The 13,562-nt window shown below is 32.0% G+C and overlaps 1 protein-coding gene across 7 annotated transcripts in view; it reads right to left on the reverse strand.

The window, feature by feature from the left end:
- Positions 1–13,562, reverse strand: part of CEP128 (centrosomal protein 128) — a 667,241-nt gene that overhangs the window by 70,779 nt on the left and 582,900 nt on the right. For 6 of the 7 annotated variants that reach the window (XM_077123220.1, XM_077123226.1, XM_077123221.1 and 3 more), the window contains one exon: positions 10,836–10,859. The exons of the other annotated variant lie outside the window; for it this stretch is intronic. In XM_077123220.1, coding sequence (XP_076979335.1) covers positions 10,836–10,859 — 24 coding nt within the window. The remainder of the gene's footprint in view (positions 1–10,835; positions 10,860–13,562) is intronic. 7 annotated transcript variants of the gene reach the window in all.

Raw genomic sequence — 13,562 nt, forward strand, 5'->3', positions numbered from 1 at the left:
CAGGAATATAATAGAGTTCAACTGACATTTGTATATTACTTGTTAAAAGTAGACCCACAAAATTAAAATTCCCCCAATAATCTCATTTAAAGACCACTTCAGAAATGTGTGTAATACACATTACTCTTACCTACTATACATTTAGGGTAAAAAACCAAAGCTTTGCTTTAGAGTTAAGTTAGAATCTAAAAAAAAAAAAAAGTCAAATACAGTATTACTTTGAAATGTCACCCATATATGCTTCCTTAAAGAGAGTAGAAAGCATTTCTTATATGTATCATATTTTTCAGAAAGACACTTCCATTGTGTTTTGTAATATACAGTACTATCTTCACAATATAAAGCAAGAGCTTTTTACCCAGAGAATGCACTATGTTATTGACAGTTTTTAGAATAGGACAGTAAAAAACATTATTTTATTTATTTATTTTTATTCTATTGTAGTAAAAGTGCATATTCTATTCTTTGAAATTGCCTCTTTCATAGCCCAGATTATGGTCCATTGTGAATGTTCAATGTGCACTTGAAAAGAATTCATATTCTGTGTTTGATGGGTGTAACATTCTGTGAATGTTAGTTCAGTCATCTTGTTCATAGTTATTCTATATGTTATTCTATAATTATTGAGTGTTTGTCAATGCATGCCTGCCCACGTAAAAATAAATAAATAAAAAATAAGTAAACATCTTTAAAAAAATTGACAGTATAGAAAGCAAAAAGAGTCAAATTCGCAGTCATGATTGGTGATTTTGGTAGTACTTTCTCTGAATTGGTGGAAAAAAAAACATTATTGAGTGAGGCAGTTAGGCAATATGACTACTTATCAACATCAAATATGAAACTGTCAGCCTGACTTCCAAACACTGAGCAATTCTATAATGCTAAATTCATCTGCTGGTGAAGCTGTATCTATTATGTAATTTCTCAATGATACCTTCCCTATGTCACCCTGTTTATCAAAAATTTCACAGGGTTGTAAGAAACAATTTTTGTAGGCTGAAGAGACATCTTTTCTTTCTTTTTTTTTTCTTTATACCATAAACAAAGTCATGTTCTAGAAACTTAACCCTTTGAAAAAGACCCCAGTTATTAGAAAAAATACATATTTAATACTGAATAACAGAGAATACAGGCTCTGTATTTTGGGACAAGGTGGCAAAGGGAGAATGTCTAGATTGTTTCAATCAAGATCCCTCATGAGAGATTCATGAGGATGTTTCCGTTTGCCCTCGATGCGAATATACAGAAGGTAGACTAACATTAGAGCAGTGGGAAACTTGGCAGAATGGTCTAGGACAGGGTTTGTGCAAAACCTTTTTCCGGTTTCAGTTTGAATGGGTTCCCAGGAAGTGTCAAGTTAGAACAAATCCAAAATTTTACAATGTAGCTCAGCCAAAACTGCTGAGATTCACCTGATTCTGGGTCAAAACCGTACAGAGCACACTGCGTTTCATTTGGTGTAAAGCCAATTTGACTGAACCTTTCAGGCAACTTCAATGAGAGGCTTATAGCCTTGGCAAAACCAAAAATGAACCTAGCTTGATCTTTGGTTTTGAAATAGCAAGTGCAGGCTTTGTAAAGACATAAAGGAAAGTTTCACTTAGTTTTAAGATTCATACAAATACTTAGAAGAGGAATTGCAAATAATTAACAATTATTTGGCCAGATTTATATACTCAAGTCCATTTTTCCTGAGTTTAACAGGAATAATTTAGTAGGTACATTAACTCATTTGGGTCAATATACTCCAAAGTACATTAACTCATTTGAGTGGAGAATAATTGAGTATCATAACAGAGAATAATGCCCTGCCCTCAACAACTTATGTGCCTGCAGAGTGGCTTGTAGGATGAAGCACAATGATGCCAGATTCAGGATGGGAAGGAAAAAAATTAAAAAATGAAAATGGTCACAGCAGTTATCAACTTTAATACAAATGGGTAAAATAAGTGAATGCAGCAATACATGGTCTGTAAATTCCATGGAGACATATTAGCTTTCTCTTGTATTCTTGGTCACCAAGATCGTGTAGGTGAATCAGTTTGCATAGTTCAAACTGGTTACCGCTAATGTTAGTCGAATGAACCCTTTAGAGATATGTTTAAGTCTAAAACAATTTTTAAAAATAAAAGTCCTAGCTAGAGCAATTAGGTAAGAAAAAGAAATAAAAGGCATCCAAACTGGAAAGGAAGAAGTAAAACTTTCACTGCTTATAGATGACAAGATCCTATATTTAGAAAGTCCTGGAAAATCTAAAACAAGGCTACTAGAGCAACTTGTAAAATCAGTAGTGTTTCTATACACTAGTAATGAGCAATCTGAGGAGGAAATCAAGGAAAAGATTTATTTATAATATCAACCAAAAGAATCAAATATCCAGAAATAAATTTAACCAAGGATGTAAAGGACCTATACCCAGAAAGCTACAGAACATTGCTAAAAGAAATCAAGAAGACCTAAACAGATGGAAGAACATACTGTGTTCATGGATTGAAAGACTAAATATAGTTAAAACATCAATTCTACCCAAACTGATTTACAGATTCAATACAAGATCAATCAAAGTCACAACAGCTAACTTTGAAGAAATAACTTTGAATAAACAGGGAATTTATTTGGAAGAGCAAGGTGCCCCAAATAGCTAAACGCATCTTGAGAAAGAAAAATGAAGTTGGAATATTCACATTCCCTGACTTTAAAGCATATTACAAAGCTACAGCGATCAAAAGAACATAATACTGACATAAGGATAGACATTCTAACCAATTAAAGCAAATTGAGAGTTCAGAAATAGATTTTATCATCATCCATGGACAATTGATTTTCTGTTTTTTTTTGCATGGGCAGGCACTGAGAATTGAATCTGTGTCTCTGTCATGACAGGCAAGAACACTGCCTGCTGAGCCACTGTGGCCTGCCTCATGGACAATCGATTTTTGACAAGGCAGCCAAGACCACTCAACTGGGACAGAAAAACCTCTTCAACAAATGGTGCTTGGAGAACTGGATAACCATATCCAAAATAATGAAAAAAGAATCCTTATCTCATACCTTATACAAAGGTTAACTCAATATGAGTTAAGACCTAAACATTAGAAGTAGGATCATAAAACTCTCAGAAGAAAATACAGGGAAACATCTTAAAGCTCTTGTGGTCGGAGGCGATTTCTTAGACCTTATGCCCAAAGCACAAGTAATAAAAGGGGAAATAATAAATGGGATCTCCTCAAAATTGAATACTTTTGTGCATCAAAGGACTTTGTCAAGAATATGAAAAGGCAGACTATTCAATGGGAGAAAATATTCAGAAACCACATATCCAATAAAAATTTAACATCCAGAATATATAAAGAAATCCTACAACTCAACAATAAAAAAGACAAATAATCATATTTTAAAAATGGGTAAAAACATTGATAGATACTTTCTCAAACAGGAAATACAAATGGCTAAAAAACATATGAAAAGACGCCCTACTTTACTGGCTATTAGGAAATGCAAATCAAACCCACAGTAAGATATCATCTCACACATACTAGAACAGTCATTACCAAAAAATCCAGGAAACTATAAGTGCTGGAGAGGATGTGGAGAAATAGGTTCACTTAGATTTGGTGCAGCTGATCTGGAAGGTAGTTTGGTTTCTGTCATAAGATGTTTAAGGAAGCTAAGTACAAAACTGCCATAAGATCTGGCAATTTCATTACTAGTATATACTTGGAGGAACTGAAAGCAGGGACATTTTCAAACATGCTGTTTGTAGTGGCATTATTCATGCTTGCCAATAGGTGGAACAGCCCAAATGTCCATCAACTGATGAGTGGGTAAACAAACTGTGGTATATATATTCAATGGAATATTACATGGTTATAAGAAGGAATGAAGTCACGATGCATGCAACAACATAGATGAACCTTGAGGACACTATGTTGAGCGAAATAAGCCGGAAACAAAAGGACAGATACTGTATGATCTTCCTAAAATGAACTAATTATAATGAACAAACTTTGGGAGTTAAATTAGAGAGCATAGGTTATTAGGGGATAGAAAGAGGGTAGAGATTGGGCAAATGATTCTAAGAAGTACAAAAGGCTTAATAAGATTGATTGTACATGTTTGGAAATGGATAGCACAATACCATGTTATGGTGGCACAATACTGTAAGTGTAACAATGCTGAGTGTGAGTATGGTAGAAAGGGGAAGGCTAGGGTCCTGTATGTCATCAGAAGGAAAGCTAGAGGAGAAGACTTAGGACTGCATAACTTAGTGAAACCTATTGTGGATGATGACTGAGGTTAATTGTACAAATATTGGAAAGTTCTTACATGAACTAGAGCAAATGCACATCACTATTACATGGAGTTAACAATAAGGTTAACTTACTGGGGAAAATGTAATTAATACAAACTAAGGTCTATATCTAACAGTAACATTATAATATTCTTTCATTAATTGTAACAAACTCACTACACCAAAACTAAATGTCAATAATGGGGTGGGGGAGGGGATGGGAATAAGAGGTATGAATTTTTTTTTAGTAGAAATGAAAACTTTCTCATATTGATTATGGTGGTGAATGCATAACTATGTGATTATACCAAGAACCACTGACTGTACATTTAGAATGTCTGGTGCGTGAATGAAATTGTTAAAAAGATATAAATGGTTCAGCCTTGAAAAAAACTAAACATCATATTTCTAAGCTTCCAATGTTTTATACCTTTCTAACATATAGGTAAATGTTTGTATTTTTTCTCCATATAGTTATTTATCCTATAAATTATACAAGCTCCATAAGTTTACATTGAAAATAAAGGAGGTTAGATTGTTTTAAGAAATTTTGATATGAGAAGCTGATTAAATGCTGACAAATTTCAACTATATAATTGCACACTCTAAGACAATGGTATTTAAAATTTTGTTGAGACACTTCTGAAACATATTTTTAAAATTATGTGTCATCTTTTTCTCATCCCTCATTACCTCCATGCACATTTTTAAATGAAAATCTGGAATATTAACATTGACATTTTTAATAGAACTCTTATTTACTCATATAAATCTATTCAGAGAACTTAAATCCCTCAGTAATTTATCACCATTTATTCACTTATGAAATAACTAAATAAGATCCCTTGTAAAAGAACAGAAATTTATATTGTTGCTTTGACCAATATAAAATTATTGGGATCCTATCCTATGTCAAACTTCTCTGTAATAAAAATATGCATATATATGTAGAAAATGATTTCTAAAATATGACTATAATGCTGTATGTGTTATAGAGCATTTTTATGGAATGAGTTCTCATTATAACTGACTTTAGTTATATTATAAAATTTGAGAAAAATATTAAATATAAGATGTAAAACAAAACAAAATAACCCTTTCAGAAGTATATCTCTTAGTGGAACGTATATAACTTGCAGATCCTGTATTCAATCGGTTCAAATGTCCATAGATGATTGTTAATTTTTGTTTGAATAAGGCAGGTTTCCATTTCATTTCTACTTCTGTTTTGTTACTATAGATTTAATCTTGTTCACATAAAAGAGTATATGAGAATAAAAGCAGTTTTGTTATAAGAATATTACTTAATTTCTTGAATGCCTTCCTAGTTTTACGGCAAACATTACATAGTGATCTGTCATCATGAGTTGATTTTAATGACCTATCAGCTTGATTAGGTCCTCTTTCAACTTTGTAGAAAGAAAAGAATTGGGAACCACCCAACTCACCAAAATATAGTAATGTAGTTATCACTTTCTCTGTTTCGGAGCTGTATATCAAAAAGGCTTTATTTTCCAAGACCTATGAAATGATCATACTGTACTGTATTGCTTTAACTTGAGAAAAATTTTTTAACTCAGCATATGCAGAAAGGATTTGTAAATGTGAAAATCTTATTAATGCCAATTAACATTCTACCACTGCAATATTTTAATGCAATTTTATTGAGATATATTCACATAACATATAATCATCCAAAATATGCAATCAGTGGTTCACAGTGTCATCATATAGTTGTTCATTTATCACCACAATCAATTTTTGAACATTTTCATTACTCCAAAAAAAAAAGAATGAAAATAAAAATAACACCCAAAACATCCCCCCATTATTTATTTATTTATTTTTCATCTTTATTTTCTTACTAATCTTTCCATACATGGGAAAAGGGAGTGCCAGTCACAAGTTTGTCATAATCACATGGTCATACTTTAAAAGCTATAAAGTTACACAATCATCTCTAAGAATCAAGGCTACTGGATTATAATTCAACATTTCAGGTATTTCCTTCTGGCTATTCTAATACACTAAAAACTAAAAAAGGGATATCTATATATAGTACATAAGAATAACCTTCAAAATGACCTCTCGATTCTATTTGAAATCTCTCAGCCTCTTTCCCCTTTATCTCGTATTTATTAAGTTTAATAGGTCTCTTCTCTAAACAAGGACATTCACTTTAGCCCTCCTTTTTCTGGTACCAAATCGCTCCAACCCTTAATTTTCCAAGCAAATTCCTAAGACTGGATTACTTCCAAGGTACACTCTTCCTATTCCTACTTGCCTCTTTCACTACTTAAATCTATCATGCACATTGCTACTATTATTTGTACATTTACCATGTTGCAATCACTGATTAAAAACCATCAATGTTCCCCCATTAGCTAAATAGTTTTACTGCCAACTCCCACCTGTGAACCTTGCAATGCTTATCATGGAGAATGCAAAGTGATTACAGCACTCTTTACAAGAGTAGCTAAAGAATCCTTCTGAACAGAATGTTTCAATAGCCAGTACTAACCAATATGAACTGGCACACAGGAAGAAACCCATTTATATCCATGATCTAAAAGATCAAGTTTAATTCCTTGATTTGTATTTCAAAACTTCAAACCATCTCTTATTAGTTCCCCAAACTGTCATACATATTATTTCTTTTGAACCTAGAGGGAAAAAATGTGAAAGACTTTGAAATGGAACAAAAACTTACTCTGCTTTTTCCAATGGAAAACTAGATTTCTGCCCAGAACACACTTCTGGGTCATCTGAATCTATGGGTTCTCTATGTCATACATTGTTTTTGAGTTAGCTATAACTATGAGTTGTAGATAAATGATAGCAATACAAATAATTCTTGTCCATACACATGCAAACAAATTTTGTCTGGTGAAGGTTTGATTGATTTCCCTCATTCACAATGGAAGAAGTCAGTCTTGCATTTATTTTAAATTCAGTTCAGGACTCTTACCTATATATGTGTGGGTCATTGAATGATCTTTAAGACAGTAATAACAACTTACTGGTTGTCACCAAGACCAATTAGAGGAAAAGAAAGCATTCGTTTCAGGAGAAAAATATTGGCTCAAGGACCAGTTAAGGGTCAAATTGGTAAAAAAAAAAAAAAAAAAAGAAACATAACTTACTGTTTCCCTTATTAATTAATGAATTAAATAAAATCTTTGGCAGGAGTTCATTTTATATTTGTTTGAGAGTCATGATTTTACCTTTTTTAAAAAAATGTATCATTTTAACAAATCGTTTGCTGATTACTTCCTTCAAACTTTGATTACATCCCCTAAATGACTTCTCTGCCTCTTTCTCACACTATTGATCTTCAAATTTCAGAAATAAATCTCATCTGCTCCATGATGTCCCCATACTACAAAATTAATGACTTTTCCATGATTAATCTAAACACAGTGACATCTTAAATATTTTTACAATTATCTTTTCTTTATAAAACATATAAAATGCATTATCTGTGTCATAAATGTGGTGTACCTACATATATTTATTTATATATAAGTAATGTCTCTCCTGAGTAGAGCGCAAATTGAAAACACACATCACAATTTATTTTCCTTTTCTTCTCCTTAGTGTCAACCCCAGCGCCTTATACAGTGCCCAGCAGATAACCATAAGCAGCTGAGTCCCACAGACAGTCCATGAACTGGATTCTCAAACAAGATTCTTTATCAGGTAATCGTTTTCAGGGAAACCAACATGCTATATTCTAACTGCTGGTGGCGCCATCATAGGAGAATTCATATTGAACTTTAGTGTATATAGTTAGAACCTCTGTGAAATACCTAATATAGTATTGATCAGGAAATAATGAATAAATTAAGGTGCTTCTGGGGAATTATTCCCCTCAACTATTGGAAAGATACTGTTCATACCTATATTCCTAAATATAGTTTTATGTGACAGTGAGATATATTCAGTTCATCATTCATTCATCAAACATGCAAATGTTTATTAATTGTCCACTATGTTTCAAATATTTTTGATGGGCTCTGGGCCACATTTTCACATAAAATGCAATTTCTGACCCAGGGAGTTTACCTGATAATGAAGGAGAGGAAAAAGTTGAGGAAGAGGAGGAGGGAAAAGTGGACACATGATGGTGGCCTAGGCAAATTGAAAATTGGTAACAAACTAAATCAAGTTTATCATAATGATGAAAATACCCTTTTATTTTCAGGTATTATAACTACCGAACTTTTAAAATCAACCTACTGTAAATTCTCCCAACAGAATGATGGCATTTTGAAGTTTTTCAGATTTGTATCACCATAATATACACTCCACATGTAACATCTAAAGCATCCTTAATACCAGTCCAACCAAATGTGAACCTCCAACGCTCTCCTATGGTTTAAGTGTTGAGTTGTGAGAGTATAATGATGAATGGTCTGGAGGTAGTTTTCAGCATATTTAATTTTATGAACTACAAAATACTTCATCAATTAAATAGTCTACCATGTATTAAATATGCTCCTTATAATGCCTTACAAAGACAAAATATTTCATGATTTAAGAGTTTAACTTTTCCTGAGTATTTTAATTTTTATGGTTTTACTTATGATAATTATTTCAAATTAAAACCATCTTGAGAAAACTGCCACTGAAAAGAATCTAGTCCATTTAATCTTTCTCATGCTGTCTTCTTAGTTTTACCTTTGTTCCTAGGGGAATCCTAAGACTAATGCATTTAGGATTTCATTTCACTGCACTTTATTAGTAGAGATTAGATAAATAAAAAGGCTTAACAAATAAAAACAAAAGTTGTAAGTTTTTTTGTTATTGATAGACTTTTTCAATTTCCCATAGCCTCCCATCATAATCCAGATTAAAAAAACAACAAGCAATCCCATAATGGTAATGAAAACCTAACATTTGTTTCATACTAAAAAGTTCACATTTATTGTATCACTTAATTCTCACAACAACCTCATAAATAGATTTAATTATAATCATTTTTTAAAAAGAAGGAATCAAGAAGCAAGTGATGTGCTAAATGCTGTAAAAGTGGTGTTTTGTACCCTGAACCCAGATACTGGAATCCAAAAATTCAGTTTTTATTCAAGCTTTCCAAAAGAGCAGTTAATTCATGAGGCAAATCATACTGGCAAGACTGTTTCTAAGGGTAGGTAAAATATATGTACGAGAACACTAAACATTTTATTCACCTGGAATGTCATCATACTGAAACTGAGAAAGTCAGTGAACTTTCCAAATGGCCTAGGTAAATCTAAGCTTATTTACCTGTTAGGATCTGGGCACTGTCAATCAAAACCAATTGCTTACACAGGACTAAATGTGCTGCATTAAGTTAACTTTTCCTTCCTCATGCTCACAAAAAAATATATTATTGTTTGCTAACCTTACTGTTTAAAGGTTTCTTATTTTTTTATCATAAAAAAAAAAGAAAAAAGAAAAAGCACCACTATTTCAAAAGAGCCACTTCCAGTATTTTGTCTATTTTCTAGAAGTGTTTTTTTTCTACAAAAATATGTGTATTCAATATTTGGATCATAGTTTCTACATAGTTTTAGATAATATATTTTCTACCATGTAACAGCATGGAAATATTTGCTTTTTGAAAACATAGTTGAATATTCTTTTATATTGAGGTTCCAAAATGTATTTAAATACTCTTTCATTTCACATGGTTTTTATCATAAAAATATTTATTTATAAAGATAATATAACTATATTATGTAAAATTTGAAAGAGAAAAGAATGAAATCACAATTCATAATTCTTGCCTAACAAACCGCTATTAGTAGGTTTCTCATTTTCATGTTCTTTTTTTCATATGCTTATAAGATTATATGTTATCATTAAAGTACACTTAATTTTTACCTTGACTTTTTCTCAATTTAACATTATATCATAGGCATTTTCCATAACCATTGAGTGGAAATTACATAATTTATCTAATAATCACTATACTGTTGAACAATAAGTTGTCCCATATTTTTTAATTTAAAAATAAATATTTTTCAATAAATACTACAGAATCAATTTTTGCACTAATGCATTAGAAAAATATTTTCTGAGAGTACATTCCTACAAGATCACTGATAAAAAAGGCTGGCAAGATCTATTATTTTTCTGGACATTAGCGAAAACAATCTTAAAAAAACAAGAATGTTGAAACCTGAACCCCTAAGTATAAATAGCAACCTGATCTCAGTTTCTTATCAACCAGTCCTTTAAATGATTGTGAAATATAGAAAAATATATACAAGGTATAATATTTAACCAATTCGGTTTTCCATAAATTATTACACCTCATCAGTCCTTAGACTGCAGTGATCACTTAAATATGTTCACATTTTTGTTTTTTTCTTATTTTTCTATTTTAAAAGGCTGTATTCAAAATACCTTTTGGTACAGTTTATCTCATTTTCTCTGTGAATCTTAGATGAAGTTTTAGAAATGCTTTCTGGAACTACTTCCTTTGGGGGTGTACCCTGAAATCATCAGGAGACAGAAGCAATTCCAATATAAGAAGAAAGAAAATGTACTAACTTACCGTTTCTAAGGTAATTACACGGTCCTGCAAATAAAGCATAATATATAATTATAAAACCAAACTTTTTAAAAATCACTTTGTAATTTTCAAGCTTCCCATTACTCCTTATTAGTAATAATTTACAACAACAATGAAAAATGAAAACTCCTGCTACAATAGAAAAATAATCATGAAAAAAAATCACTATAACTTTTCCCATTTCAGTTAGTGCTATGACTTCAAGATTTAATTTTGAGGTTTAATAGTAAAAACAATAAATTCACGTATAGTATCTGAAAGGAATAGAGCTTACCATTTTTCATTGGTTAATGTGTTTATTTATATGAGAATATATAAATATTAGATAGATTTGAATATATGAACTACAACATGACTATATAGTAATAGAGAAAAATAAATTTCCAAGCTCTAAGTCTAGTGGAAGAACAAAAGCCCTGGTTAACATTAGACCTTCAAAAGCCAACCCTTGGAATTTAGCACACATACAAGCTACTCTCAGTTAGGTATACAGAGCAAAGTGTGATTTCACAGGAAGGTAACATAAGAAAGACCTACTAACTTAAAGTTAGGAAGTAAATTGTTACTGAAAAAAGGCATGGAAAACAACGAAAGCGTGCCACATAAAGCCAATTCTGAACCCAGATGAGCCTTCAACTACCTAAGCATCTTAGAAAGTTTTACTGAAATACTGGTTTTAAAGGAGGTCAATGACAATACTGTTTGAAGAGCTAAACGACTAGGAAAATGTATTCCCAACAGTTGTTTTCTCAACTCTTTTCAGAGCTGACAGCTATTAATGAGAAGCGTCTACCAAGGACAAAAGGCTGAATTTGAGAAAGGAAGGCATGAAGATTTAAGAAAATGGAAAGCCATTCTTTTATTTCGGAGGACCAAGGCCATTTTTTTATCCTTTTCTCTTGTTTTAAGCAGTTGGAGAAGTTCTGTAAGATCTGGATTTCTTTTTTTATTAAGAATTAATTAGGCATTTACCCTACTAGGGAAAGCCAAAAAGTAGTGAAGTGAGCTACTTGGCTCAGATCTCTTGTGGCCCTAAGTGCGGAAGTTTAGTTGCAGAATATATTTGGTCCTGAACTGCATTCTATCAGCCTCACCTAAAACACTGGGGGCTCACTTTGGGGGCTTCTGTGACATGATCCAACCCTCAGAATGGTAAACTGTGTTGAACATTTCTTCCCTTTAAACATTTGGCTATGTGTACATTAGGTAAAACAAACACATTGTACAAAATCAGCTCAAAGCAAACAGCTTTTTTTTAGCAATATAACCTGTTGCATTTTGTTGGTATTCTTGAGAGAAACTGGTCCCCATAATTTTCATAAAATAACTACTATTTAGCTGGCCAATTGTATACTATAACATTTGAGCACTTCATAATAAATGCATATGATGCTTCTAGAGGGCTTTGTGCTATTGTTATCAAGCATCTTATTCACAGTGCATCTAGGACAGAATCATTCAGTACTTCCTTATCATCTTCTGCAGACTGAACATAACTACTCATTAGATGCCTTGTACAGACAGCCTTTGGGGTGTACCACTTTATAGGAACCATTTTAGAAGACTTAAAATATTTACAGGGCTTATTTGGGCTATAAGTCTTCTCCTTACCATGGTTTTTGTGGGTTTGTATATTTAGGATTTGCATATTTTGAATGCACATATAATAGAGCTGGTTTGAAATAGGTGATTTTATATGATATAGAAATAGTAGAATTGCATTACAGTTTGTGTCTTAGTATATACCTCAGTGTTTGTTAAACTAATTTAATTATAATTTATATATTCGTGTCTTCAGTTTATTTAAATATTTTTTGTAAGATTATAAAAGAAATATGTACCTAGTCTATATGACTGTGGAACCAAATGATCAAACAACTACATTTTCTTAAAATACACATTAATAATGCTTGGATGTAATTTATTAATGTTTTTTGTTTATAACATATTTCATTACAAAATGGTAAGCAGAAGATTTCAATGAAAAATACACATAATATGAAGTTTTAAAAGATTAAATTAGGGAAATAGAAAATTTAGTTCATTAACCTGAATTTTAATAATTCAATTTGCCAACCCACAACCGCTAATAACAGACATCAGCTTTTGTTGCTAATTAGTGAGTTTTGTCTAAACTGTGGAGGTGTTTTACTGGTCTTCATTGTAGGCTACAAATAAAAAGAAACAACTCCTAGTCCTTCAGTTTATTACTTTCTTTTAAAATTTAAGAAATGTATTTTGAAGAATTTAAATGGTTATAGCTGGCTTCTTTCCTGGCAGACAAGATTAATTATTCTAATCCTGCATACACAAGAAGTAGACTATTGCAAATCCTTATTCTAAAGCAAAAGTTTTGCATACTTCCTGTCATGCCCTTATTATTAAAATAGAGGCATCTTAAGTTAATATTGTAGCATGGATACAATCCATGAAAAAAATGTCACTAAAATGGACAGCTAATTTCACCAATATCCTTTACCTTATCCATTGTCCCTAGGAGTATGGTTATAGTATGTTCTTTTATTATCTCCAGTTTTTATTTCAACAACTGTATCTTCAAGCTCAGCCTGCAGGTTCAACACCCCCACAAGCTCCCAAACCTGACTCCTAAAATGAAAAGCAATGGTAGAAAACTGAAAAGGGGAATAGGAGGTAGGAGTGGAGAGGGAAGACAGCCTCTAGAAATAAGGAAGACACAACATTCATGCT

The sequence above is a fragment of the Tamandua tetradactyla genome, chromosome 12 (genome assembly GCF_023851605.1).
Source record: "Tamandua tetradactyla isolate mTamTet1 chromosome 12, mTamTet1.pri, whole genome shotgun sequence".
Classification (NCBI taxonomy): Eukaryota; Metazoa; Chordata; class Mammalia; order Pilosa; family Myrmecophagidae; genus Tamandua; species Tamandua tetradactyla.